Source organism: Rhinolophus sinicus, linkage group LG05 (assembly GCF_036562045.2).
Source record: "Rhinolophus sinicus isolate RSC01 linkage group LG05, ASM3656204v1, whole genome shotgun sequence".
Classification (NCBI taxonomy): Eukaryota; Metazoa; Chordata; class Mammalia; order Chiroptera; family Rhinolophidae; genus Rhinolophus; species Rhinolophus sinicus.
The window spans coordinates 35,433,704-35,447,758 of record NC_133755.1 but is presented as its reverse complement, the minus strand read 5'-3'; the positions used below and the strand labels follow the sequence as shown (position 1 = coordinate 35,447,758).

The following is a 14,055-nucleotide window of genomic DNA, read 5'->3' as shown; positions in this document are numbered from 1 at the left end:
TAGTTTCCACACTTTTACTTGCTAATGATGAAACACTTAAAGGATAATGACTAAATACTTGAAATGGGGTTCAAAGCAGGTTTGGCAATATAGCCTAGTCAGAGGAAAGACCAGTGGCTAGTGGACAGGGCAGTATATTGTATAAGCATTCAGGTAGCAACACTTTCTATAGTCTAAAGTGGATTTATCAACTTAAATATCTGAATGTTTTCAATACTCCTTATAAGGCAGACATCCATAATGGATCATTAGTATTTAAAAGTTGCATTAATAAAGGAAAAATCAAATCAGAATATTCCACAGGAAAAAAGTTATTCGTGAGTTGATATAAGCAACCTGAAATCTTATAGGTTATCAGATTCCACAGTTCTCTTGTATTTACAAATCACTACAAGGGCTTTTCTTCTGATTTGACAGGCTTTTTTTCTTTTGTGCTCTCCATCTCAGTGTGGTGCAGCATTCTGTGGTGTTCAGTAAATACCCGTGATTGCTGATTTCTTCCTATTGGCTGTACTACCTGCAGACACAGAGGTTTTCACTGATCATTTATGATCTGTAGACCAGAATTTAAAAAAAAGCCTGCTTAATTCACAAACCGAAAAATAATACATTTACACTAAATGTACTTCGAATATCCAGATCTACAAATCCATTCATCTTTTATTCAAATAAAGCAGTGACATTAAAAAAAAAAAAAAATCCTGATTAAAGGAGCTTACCTTCTTTCCCTGGATGTTAGGAAGTCAGCCTCATATGTGAAAAGGCTATGCATTTATTCTTTTCCAATTGATAGGACGGTAACAATTTTTAGACAAATCTTCTTTTAGAATTGTTCACATATTAGAAATGTACTTTATATTAAGGTTTGGTGTAACCACTGCTGAATTTTGATCCTTTTATTTGCCCATTTGGTTTATTTTTCTATAGTGTATTAATCAGTAAAAGGCCTATTTTATAGAAAAGCGAGTCTTTGACTTATAATGTAAGATGATTCATTGTTTGTGATTGTAAGACAGAGAGTACTTTTCACTAATTTGAAAACTGTTCTTGCTGTTAAACTATTATGTAAAAATTGTCATAGACATGCAGAAAAATAATATGAAATGACCTAATGGATAATACTGAGAAAACTAGGTAGAAATCAAGATTAAGAAGATACTACATTGCTTGAGTAATTTACTTAAAAATCAAAGCATGTTTAGCATTCTCTCATTATCTGTGAGGTTTAAAGGAAAGGACATATAATAAAAAGATTAATAATTGTCCACAGTTTGACTTATTCAAAGACGTAATTTTAACATGAAGACAGCAAAAATTTTATCAGGGTTATTCCCAACTTTTGTTTTATTTTAAAGCTAGAATTGAAATATCACAGTTATCCACAGTGCACAAATGCAGTAAACCATAGCTAATCTAAACTTAGGTTTAAAAAAAAAGAATACGATGAATTTCAATTATTTCCTTTTATGAATGAAAGTAACAAGGGACATATACATTGTATGAACACTTTTTTATTAAAAGATATTGCCAGAGAAGTGGTGACTTGTTTAAAACTCTTAACCTGCCCAACAGGACTTTCTGCAGTGATGCAGAAGTTCATAATTCGTGATGTCCGATCTGGCAACCACTCGCCACAGGTGGCTACTGAGAATGTGAGATTTGGCTAGTACAACGGATGAACCAAATTTTCAGTTTGATTTAATTGTAATTAATTTTAATTGAAATGTAATTAGTGATATGTGTCTGGTGGCTAATATATTAGATAGTGCATTTAGAGAAAACTTCTTTTCAATATAGCCAAACGTAAAATTAAATAAGAGAAGAAAAGATAAAGAGAGATGTTTATAATTAATACTTATTATGAGTAGATAAATATATTTTCAGTGTACTCGGAAAGAAAGCGGGAGTTAGGGTTGCCAACCACTATGCAATCAAAATCTGTGTATAAGTTAACTCCCCAAAACTAAACTAACAGCCTACTGTTGACTTGAAATGAAGACTTACTGGTAACATACATTGTCAATTAACACATATTTTGCATTATATATAGATTACATACTGTATTCCTGCAGTAAGGTAAGCTAGAGGGAAAAATGCTATTAAGAAAACAATAAAGAATAGAAAATACATTTACAGTATTTACTGAAAAATAAATTACATATAAGTGGACCCATGTAGTTTAAACCTGTGTTGTTCAAGGGTCAACTGCAGTTATATTACTATTGATATTTTCAAGGTATTTATTGTAAGTAGTTTTCTTATTCTACCCATGTTAACATTTGTAAAGGGAAATGATTTTGAATGAGAAAAACAATTTATAACAATTTGTTATAACAGTAAGTACTAAATGGGTATGTGTACATGCGTGTGTCAAAAAGATAACATACATGCTTGTATTGATGTTTAAGATGGAGCTTATGGATTGAAGTGGTTTACAGTACCATTGTAGGGACACAAAGTTTAAAGCAATATATAGTGAATTATAAATTGATGAGATTATTTTGAATATTGAATCTTCACCTTCGAAGTTTTTTGGGGAAAAAGAATGCATACAGTAATCAGAAAGCAGTTTACACAAATATCAAGAAATAATTTGGTATATCATATTCATGTCATTCTTTTTTTTTTTTTTTCCCAATAAAGTGAACTGCTTTGAATGATAGAGTTAACATTTCAATATGCTTTCCAAGAGTCCAAAAGAAAAATTTCTCTCTTTTAGCATGTTTTCTTAAACAAGGAATGACCGTTTCAGGAAAAGATAAGATGGGGAATTATAAGCCTCAATTAAAAGTTTGTATTTGCAGTGGTTTGGTTTTATGGATCAGTAAATCAAAAGATAAAGGATATATTATTCATGCTCATGACTCCCTCTTCGACCTGGGCTTGCATTCCCACATGCCTAATTAAGTACTACACATTAACCTAACTATCTACATATATGAAATCGTCAAAGATATAAAATAGGTTGTACCTATGAACAACCTATTTTGTTCTTAACCTGTAGCATAAAACTTTGTACTTTAAAGATAAAATAGGAGTTTAGACAATATATTTAGTTTTCCTTTCAACTTGTTTGTTGATTCTAATTTTAAAAGATTAGAACTTGCTGCTCAGTTCTCAGGAAATTCACCATACAAATATATGTAAAAATAATAGAAGTAATATGTTCATGAGATTTGCATTTGGCAACTAAAATGAAAGCCACTACACTATATGTAGCAAATTCATGTTAACTTGGAATACAGGCATCTTTTTGTTTCAGCTGTTTTAAAAGGGAAACGAAATTTAATGCACTGTAAATGAAACCAATGCTTTCCTTTACATTTTAAAGACAGCAAGAAATTTGTGGAATAATGCTCCCTTTTATTTCTAGGGCTTAGAATGCCCATACGTAAATACATTTACTAACCTGAACCTGCTTTTTGCTGTTCAAGTAGGGCAAAGATTTTTGAAGCTTTTTTTCCCCCCTTGAAATTTAGTAGTTTATCCTAATACTACAGGGAGGCAGAGTGTGTATATATATATATATATATATATATACACACACACACACACACACACACACACACACACACACACATATATATGAAGGAAATTAACACTATTAAACTTTTCTTTGACTTTGACGTTGCAGATCCCAGGGCACATTGTGGAGTATTCTCTGCTGGTTCCACATAGGCCAAAAGTTGTCTCTCATTCATTTGTTCATAAGGAAAGTCACATCTGAGTACTGGCCCATCCACATAACCATTAGAAGGGGTGATAGGTTGGGTAGGTAGGCAGAGGTGCATTTAAATTTATTTTCAGAACTTCGATCCAAGAGCTTTCCTCCTCTACTTTCTAAAATATAATGACTACAAACTCTTAGAAAGGAAGCACTACTCAACCAAACCAGCTTTCTTTGGAGAGTTGCATAGCAGTGATTGAACCATTTTTACATCAGTGTTAAATGAAGCGTTCTTTCCCTTAGTCCAGCTATTGAAATGGATAGATAAATGCTAATTCTCAAAGTTTAGATGTAGGGAAGAATTGAGACTCTGAAAGCAAAGGAAAAATCTTTGTACTAGTTCCTCGTGAAAAGAAAATCTGAAATTGCATACAATATAGTTTGTGAGCCATTTAATGCATATTTTAATACGTTGACTAATATCTTATTAAATTCCATCAGATCCGTTGAATAGCTTAAACACCATAAGAATCTGCCATATAATCAGCCTTCTTTCCTTCTTTCTCTCCCTTCCTCCTTCCTTTCATTCCTCCATTAACAAGATGGAGCATTTTAAATTGAATACCAAACTTCTCTGTAACAAAATTGGCACCTTTGTGAAGCAGAAAAACAGATAGTCTCGAAATTATGAAAGTACTGTTCCAAAAATTCTTTGAATAAATAAGGTGAAACACATACCGTGTTTCCTCGAAAATAAGACATAACTGGACGATCAGCTCTAAAGCGTCTTTTGGAGCAGAAGTTAATACAAGACCTGGTTTTATTTTACAATAATATAAGACCAGGTCTTATATAATAATATAATATAATGTGATATAATATAATAATACTGGGTCTTCTATTAATTTTTGCTCCAAAAGATGCATTAGAGCTGACTATCCGGCTACGTCTTATTTTCGGGGAAACACGGTATCATGTTTTCCCATGGAGACAATACTGTAAGGCAAAGTAAACTTCTCAAACCACTTCACAAAGAACTCATTCATTCCATAATATACTTGACTCATAGTATTGTACAGAAAGTATACTCGGCATTGCCCATGATGTCCCTAGGGAAATGTTTGTGTAGTTCCAACAGTGATGTCACAAATATCTGCGCTGCTGCAAGTGGATTTAGAGATACCATTCCTTTCTTCCTGAACAGTGAAGAGAGAAGGAGGGATAAAAGCTACTCTATTTGGCTCTCCTCATGCCCTAGGACAGGGTTTCAGTAGGCTGGGTGGGAGTGTCCTTTAGATGGATTTCAATTGTCTCACAGGCCACCTGTTGAAAACCATTTTGAAAGTAACCAGGTTCCTGGCCAGGCTTTTTATTTCCTGCCTTAAGCCTCTAGAATAGACCTTCATTTTCTGTGGAACCTCCTCTTGGCCCTGGCCGGCATTTCTCTTTACCCAGCTGACTGCTGCACAAATCCACAGTCTCAATGATCTCCTCAATTTCCCAGTCCTTGAAACATTCCTTGACTATTGAGATTTTCTAAAGGCTTTCACTATGAACACCAAAAGAAAAGTAAAATAAAGCAAAGCTCCATCCTATGCCACCATGGGAACCAGACCCTGCTATGCTGGCATTTAATCTCCCAAATCAGGAGTAATGTGTTGAAAACTAATGTGAGGGGCTAGAAAGGTGAGGATAGAAGCCAGCAAGCTCATTGTAAGAAGTAAGTAGAAACTTATTTTGCATTCCTCCTTCTGTTGGTTAGGACTGCCACTATTTTTCTACAACGTACTCCCCTTGGAAGTCATGCATCTGGGTGGGAAGATGCCTGCTATAGTGACAGTTTTGATGGAGGAGAGGGAGAGCCAAAGAAAATGAAGGGGGCCAGTCACAGGCAATTCAGCAAAGAAGGAAGGAAACCAAAGAGAAGGAAAGTGCAAGTGGTGACAAATGTCTTTTGGCCAATTTTTTAACGTAAGATACAGTATATAAATTGACTACTGCTTATACATTTAGATGAACCCTTTCATATTGCTAAACTTAAACACCGATTGTATTATACAAAAAGGAGTTGTTTGTGATATTTTATTCCAAACTTTAATTCATCCACTGGTTATGAGAACATTTCTGATTTTCTTTATATTGCAACAAGCACATTTGTTTTCTTATTCATTTCTGTTTACTAGAAGTATGTTATTACGATTATGTACAAAGAACACTGTCATCATAAATTAAGTACTTGCATTCTTTTAGGCTGGGGGCCAGAGGAAAAATTTTTGTGGAGACCCTCTTTGGAAGTAGTTTAAAGGCGTACAGTTTAACAGTTAGCTGCACTCCCTCCATGTCAGCACACACCACCAGCATTTATAACATGACTGATATCCTGGTGCCTGATTCCCATCTTTGTGAGGGAAGCATGTCTTATCTGAAAGAAAAATAAAGTTGAAGGTATCTTTTTCGTGATTTGGTATTCATTATTTTTACAATCAAAAGAGAAAACAGTGTGATCTTTATAGGTGGCATGGTCATTATACTAAAGTTGACTACTAAGAGACTCACTTCATGCACACAGCAGGAATAGGTGAGCAGAATTAAGAAGCCAGGGTTTTCTGAAAACCAATATTTTCCCCCTAAGTTGGCAATGTCTGCATGTAAGGCTGGACGGACTGCTTTCTACATTACACTAACGTAAAATATACTCCTTTACCTTACGCTGTGGCATGCCAATTTCAGCACCTCTCTGTTGCTGCTGAAAACCAAATTACGTAGTATTTGATTGTATAAGAATCTACAGAGAAAGCAAAAGTGGATGTGATGAGAAAAAACAAAACAAAACCGTTTGTTTTAAACTGGATATTATTTGTTTAATCCAAAAGCCAAGTAGAAAGGAAAAAGTAAAAATACCTAGAGAATTATTGTAAATACAAGAGCTACTGCCATTTAGAACTACGCCCAAATTCTGAAATATTACAGGATCATCTTTAGGTTAACAGGTTTTAACTAAAAACAACAAATGGATACCAAAGGGATAGAACAGAATGAAGCCAGTAAAGAAGATTATTTATCCTATGATTGAATCTGAAAAATACAGGGAATCTCAAGGGAAGTCTATTCCAAGCCAGTTTACTTCCTCGCCCCCCACCCTCCCTCTCCCTCTCCCTCTCCCTCTCCCTCTCCCTCTCCCTCCTCCTCCCTCCCCTCGCTCCCCTCCCTCCCCTCCCTCCCTCCCCTCCCTCCCTCCTCCTCCCTCCCTCCTCCCTCCCCTCCCTCCCCTCCCTCCCTCCCCTCCCTCCCTCCCCTCCCCCCCTCTCTTTAAATAGAGGTTAATATATCAGTCTTCCTTCTACTCTAGTACTTTGATTTTTTTTTTTTTTTAATCTAAATCTTCTGAGACAGACCATTTATCTGAACTTGGTCACGTCAAGATTTATTTACACATTGGGTATGACTTGGATTTGCATACAGAGAGTCTCGTTAGTCAGCCTGACTCTCTTTATGAAAAAGAACACAGGAAAATGCTGGGAGGCCAGGTGAGATCAGTAGCACCATCTGTGGCCCTATGTTTTAGTTAAAAGTGAAATGAGAACTTCCATTCCGGGGAGCAAATCTATGACCTTGATTTTATTAGCACAACTTCCTTTCCTAATGTCCTACTTAGCACATTTATAAAACTGATGTCAGACCTGGGCCTGTTTTAGTTTGTTGGTTTGTTTTTCATTTTTCTTTTCCTATTAGACTTCATGCAGTATTTTTACCAAATCCCCTTTCTGGGATTGCACTACTCACAACCATATTCGCCAGTCTTTTGCTTACGGAAATTAAATTGTGCTATAACAATTGATAGACCTTCTTGGCACTGGACTCTTTAATTTCCCTGATTTTGTTATTTTACTTCACATATTAAATAATTTTATTAAAAATAATCATATTAAATGGGGAATAGAATTTCACAGGTCAACTAATATAAAACCAAAGTGTATCTTGACTATTAAAAAAAAATCTAGATCTTTGTATGATTTCCAATATAAAGCAGTAAAACCAAACTTTAATATTTGTGTCCATGTTATGTCTGAGTTGCCATTGAAAAGTAACAAATTCAGTCTAATTCTTTATTTGGTAGATTGGAAACCAAAACCAAATAGTAAATTTGGTAGCACATACCAAATATTTCAATCATTTTTTTTTCAATTTATTTTAAAATCAACTCTGGCAAATATTTTGTGTAGATGGTATTGTCCACATATAGCCACTAGTTATTTTCTATTGTATAGTAAGACCACATCAGTAAATGTGCCTGTGTTGGTATTTAAGTTTCCAGCAAATATATTTTAAGCAAAATTAATTATTTTTAATTCATTAGTAACTTTAACCATTAAAAACAGTTATTTGTTGAACCTTACAGAATGATGCATTTGTAGTTGTTTTTAGTCTCAAGTTTCTGTACTTGCTGTTGTTTTGTTTTTTTATAAACACTTTTGATCAAATGCCACTTAAAAAGGTACAGCAAGTTAAATAAAATATAAGAATGAGACTAGAAATTTCAACATGGATGAACTTAATTTGGAAAAATTTCCTTACGTACTGGAACCTTGCTCTTGCCCTAGTCCCATTAAACAGTTTTCCCTTACATTTCCTACCTGGATGCCAAGTCCTGTGTCCCAAATAGTTCTTAAATTGTCTAGTAGGTACTAACAGTTTTAATCCCGTACTTGCATTGATTATAGGAAATGAATGCAAAATATGCTTGTATATATGTGTGTGTGTGTGTGTGTGTGTGTGTATACAAATACACACATATATATATATATATACATGCTCACGGGAATATATTTAAATAAATAGATGCAAATATGTAAATACTATATGCATATATGGAAATATAAGGGAAAGTTCACCAAATATTGGCATTATTTTAACTCCATTCATAGTCACACCCTAAACAGAAGTACAAATGAATACATTTTTATAAACTTTGACTAATGGACAGCTCCCAAAGGGACTTCTCTTGCAGTGATTACTTTTTTCTACGTAACATTTTTAAAAGTTAGCATTTTAATAATTACAATAAATTACCATCATTTGCAATACAATATGAATACTAAATAAGTCAAATATATTGTAGATTTTAGTTGCATTAATTTATGTAAATTTATGTTGTTTCTTTAAGGAAAGAAATTGAAGTATTAGGAATACTTAAAGGCCATGATAGTAAATGGGTTACTTATTGGGTAGAACAGGAGTATCTTTATGTGAGATTTCATGGCTATTTGCAGTGGACTTTCTTTCATCCAAGTCCAAATCAGAATTTAGAATTAGAATTTTTTAGAGTTATAAAAAATAAAATTTAAAAAGCTTTAAAAATAATTGCCAGGCAACAACATGTAAGGATGATGTTTCCTTTACACAGGGCAGTGAAAGACTGTTGAAAACTCCTTGCTCATTACCTAGCAGTATGACTGAAATTTAGTCTCACATTTTTTAAATGCTATCAATGGGAGGGAATATGCTTCCCGGGATTTTGTTTGCCCCTTTGAATGGTAAAGATGGAGCATTTGCATGATGTGTTTGGTGCCTTGCATGAGGAGGACATGCAAAGGCAAGGTCCAGTCTGCATGCTGCTTAATGAATGTTTTTCCTTTTCTCTCCCTCCTTGTCATGTGCTTTCAGAAGACAACAATGTGGAAGGTGGGTGCTTTTTACTTTTTCTCCCAACTCTCATTTGCCTTTTATTTCTTAGTATTAACAGAGTACATCTCAAATATAGACGGTAAGTTGAACTTCTTTCTGAGCATTTGTTGATCTCTGGATTGTGTATCACTTTTCATATCAGGCACACACACTTTCAATCCCATCAGCACCAAGTATATGAAACTCCCTTTAACCTTAAGTCCAGCCCTCGATGGATGTCAGCATCCCCTATGAACCTTAGAGTACCGGTTGCAGTGTTCTATATGGAAAATGATACAATCCTGCTTCTTTTATTTTAAATGAGGAGTCTTTATTTGCAGTTTCAGAACACAGTGCATGATCTTTTCTCCACTTTTCTCTTAATCAAAATGATGTCTTTTCTTTTGGAATTATTTAGCATGACATCATCTCAAGCCCATTGTTTTAGTTTTAAATGATTTGATTTATAAAACTAGCACAGAATGAAGTAGTCACTATAAGTAAGAGGCATACATTTAGATTAAAATCTAAGCCAGTGGCCAGTGGAAATGAAAACATACAGCACTCCAACATGATTACTGGTAAGTATATTTGTAATATTCTGTGTCTGCTAAATAAAATTACAATAGCTATTCAAGTTTTTCTAAAATTACCTCTCAAGGAATTTTGAGGAAGATATACATTTTTTTTTCCCCATCGAATCTAATGAACTAAACATATTTTAACATTCTTATCTTTAAAGAACTTAAATGTTTTAGTTAATATGCTGTGAAATCTATTAAGGATAAAAATGCAAAACGAACTAGACAGAGCAAAGAATTGTGAAAGGAAAGTTGATGTTCTATCAACTTATGTAACTACAGCATTAACAGTTATTGCATAAATAATTTACTGATATCTATATGTCAAAAGAAGGCATTTAGCATATTTTATTGTGCTGCAATATTTTGAACTAAAACCGTTTTGTAAATACAATGTACATTTCTACAGAATGACAGATTTCTTAGAAAAAGAGTTCCCATCAAAGGATGCAGACAAATAGTCAATGGAGTTACTAAGAATTGATAAAGAATAATTCACGGTAATATAAGGTTTATCAGTATCAAGTTTTAGCATATTATTTGTGATTCATAGGCAGTATAGTTGCTTAGTTGCAGAATATTTCTGTTCCATTATTTAAGTAAAACAGATTAAAAGTTCAAAAGATATCATCAATGATTACTTTTCCAAGGGTTGGCTCTATATAAGACTTCTGTTTTTCTATATTATAAATTTAATAGCATGTGAGTATGCACTTGATTAAGACATTACCCTGCAGGTCAGACATCTTTCAAAGTCAGTCTCATTTATATTGTGCATGTTAACTGAGGTTGAAAGTTTTTTTAATTTAAAGTGTGTTTTCAACTTCTTTTGCATTTTCTTAATCATCCTGTAAAGTTCCATGTTTTTGTTGTTTTCTCCTTAAATTCAGTTGCATTCCAGTGGACTTAAAAACCAGCCTACATAAGCATGAATGCCTCTCTTCTCACACACACTCATCCTGTGAACATTTGTGACAAGATTTTCAGAGTATAGGCCCATAAACTATTGTAATCAAGTTTATTCATTCATAATTTTAACACTTCTATTTATAACTTGACTTTCGCAACATACTCAAGCTCCCTTAGAAGCAGGTAATCTAGCACAAGGAATGTAAAATGCTCTTGAAATGTATTAATTTTTATCCCTACAAAGGTGGTATTAAAAACCATTAGAGGTGTCTAATATGATTTGTAAAAGTTATATCTGAAGCAGAGCTAATTCCATGATGTAGTCTTCAAAAGTTATAAATTGTTATTAGGAAATATGTATAGTAGTTTTAAAGGTGAAATTAAATGAAAAATTCTATAACTTGAACAGATGAGCTACTATTCCTAAGCATATAAAATATCATGAATCACAAACAGATCATAAACTTTTTAATTTGCCTGTGTGATTTTTTTTGTTAAAATTACTTAGAAAATACAAGAGTCTAGATTACAGAAACCTTAAACTACTGTGTTAAATGATTTTCATATTGTGATTACATGATAATTTGTAATTGTATCTGTCCCACAGCGATGTTTAAATACCCCTAAAATTGTAAGGAAATAGTAGAGATTATTTCAATACTGATGCAAGTAATATGTAATGTTATGTAGCTCAAGTAAAGTCTCAACTATGTTTGAAATAACACTGGGAAATGAAATACAAATTTTATTAAAATTTTATGCATACTATATTGCTCTAATATTTCCCCATATTCTTGAATTATACATGGATTGAGAAGTAGCTTTATTTCTGAATTTAGAATAATGGACTAGGAATTTTGCCTTTCAGTAAAAAGTATCTACTTGGATAGTGAAAGAACTTTTTAAAAGAACGTTAGCAGTATTCTTTAAAAAGGAGTGATCTTCTACCTGAAGTTAATTGTCAAGCAAGAGATAAATAATTTAAATAAAGGGAATTCATCATTCTTTTAGAAAACCTCCATGATGAAATTGTTTCATATATAATATTCACATTATATATGTGTATATATAATATTCACATTAACTAATTGTTTAATATTTAAGTAATATTAAAATAAAATGCTAAATAATTATGTTCTTCATGGAAAATTACTTGAGACTATTTAAAGCTGATTCATTATTTCTTAAAAACATTATTCTGTAGTCAATTCTAACTTTACTACTGCATGTAGAATGATTCTTTTTTTTTTTTTTTTATGAACAAGCTTAGTCAATTGCCACATGTGTCAAAGAGACATTCTGCATTACCATTTATTTCAGTGTGACAGTGTGACTAGGACTTTTTTTTTTTAATTTAATTATCAACCTTCTCATTTTTTGATGAGGGGAAAAAGATCAGACCCAGCCCATGTTTCAGGTACTCCTTTGGGTTTTTAAATATATAATTTTGTCACCAAAGAATGACAAACCTTTTGGGGGCAGTGTTCAAAACCGTCTCATCAAAGGGCATGAAAGGCAGATACAATATTTAGGGGATTGGTTGAATTTGAAGTCATGCTCTTACACTCTTGATTGTTTCAACTGATACACAGAATACACAGTGCAGCATATGCCAGTGTTTAAATTGCAATTCTCTAACTCTTTGCCCCAAAGCATTCCAACCGGGGGTTGAAAGAATGCTTTTTGATTTGCCTCCTATGTGTCATAGGAAACAAGATGTCTGTCACTGAACATTTTTGTCATCGTGACAACCCTGCCTTCCCATGCTCCCTTGTTTATTGCTGATTGTGCTCTTGTTTCCCTTCAAGGTCTGGCGCACCTGATGATGGGCGACCAAGGTATGGGCTCTGTTCCTTTTCCACTCTGCTTTCAGTGTTTTCTTGTTTTGTAGCTGCTTTCAAACCATCACTGCCAAGGATGAGCCAATGCTTGCGAATTTTCTGGCTGCAAATTAAATACATAACTTTTATTCATAGTTTTTTTCATGTGTTTTTGTCCCCTTTATTTGTTCGTTTGATTTTGGTTTGCTCCTTTGACTTTTATTTTTGTTCATTCTTTGCGCTATAAGATCTTCAAATAAATGAGACATAAAAACTTGTGATTGAAAGTTTCCATACATTTATCAGCATATGCAGTTAAGGGTAGTTATAATAAAGAAAAAAACAGAAATTAATGTCTACAAGAGGATATGCAGTTTAACCTACTGTACTAAAAAGAGTCCATTTTTCACCCATGCATGGCAGTTTGGGAATATGCAGACATCTTTGGCTTCTGGCTTCTAGAGTGATGAGTATAGTGTTCCACAGAATCAATGCTTCTTTCACCTGTAGCCATTGTGTATCTCCTTTTTGTGTAAACTTTTAAAGTGAGCATGGGCTTTCCAATTCCCTTGCATGTATTGCCTAAAAAAGGGGCAGATTTCTCAACATGTACTGATTGTATCTCCATTTGTTTTCAAACCCATATTTATACTTTCTTGTCTTGTTTAATTTTTAAAGAATAGTGCATTTACATATATTCATAATTCTTATTGTTGTTTCTCTCCTTTTTATTCTCTTTGTATGGAAACCCTTTCTTCATGGAACCATTTCATCAAACCCATAGGTAAAAGTAAAGGTATTACAATATCTTATTTCTTCTTAATATCATCTGTATTAATTACAGCGTGTCTAAGTTATGCAAATGTATTTAGAACTTTTGGCATTAGTAATGGGCACTGGGAGGTAGGTATGTGTGTTAATATTTTATGAATTTAAGCTAAGAAAAAAATCCATCAAAATATTTACATTTTTTTCCTTGCTTTTTAGAGTGAATTTTTTTCATGTCAGCTGCTTATATAATTAGTCTATTTAAAAACTAGCCATGGGTTTTGGTGTCAGTTTTTGCAGTAGCATTTAATGGTGGTTACATGATGTAGTCACCATAAAGATGTCATCCTCAAATATTCAGCTCCGGAGCACACCTCCCCCAGCCATTCTGCATTAGGCTGTAAGTCTAAGCATGTGCAGCATTGAAATGGTACTGCTGTGGGCTCATCACCATGTTATCTGCTAGATATATATGCACACTAACTCCATGATAACCCGAAAAACGCAGTGTTGTGAAAGAGAAAAACAAAGGATCAAGACAAGCCTATTCTTTCTTTTGTTCATACTAACTTTGTTTTGAGAACATTATCAACCAGGTATACATTCCTGCATCACTGGGTAAGTCAGGCATGTGTACTCTTTGACA

General features: G+C 33.6%; 1 protein-coding gene across 27 annotated transcripts in view; it reads left to right on the top strand.

Annotated features, from left to right (window-relative positions):
* NRXN1 (neurexin 1) overlaps positions 1-14,055 on the top strand; it is a 1,055,762-nt gene that overhangs the window by 95,820 nt on the left and 945,887 nt on the right. For 18 of the 27 annotated variants that reach the window (XM_019719348.2, XM_074331968.1, XM_074331967.1 and 15 more), the window contains exons 3-4: positions 9,332-9,349; positions 12,630-12,659. The exons of 7 other annotated variants lie outside the window; for them this stretch is intronic. In XM_019719348.2, coding sequence (XP_019574907.1) covers positions 9,332-9,349; positions 12,630-12,659 — 48 coding nt within the window. Of the gene's footprint in view, positions 1-9,331; positions 9,350-12,629; positions 12,660-13,429; positions 13,438-14,055 lie in introns of those variants that run through there. 2 more of the 27 variants (XM_074331953.1, XM_074331974.1) reach the window with 2 other exon arrangements.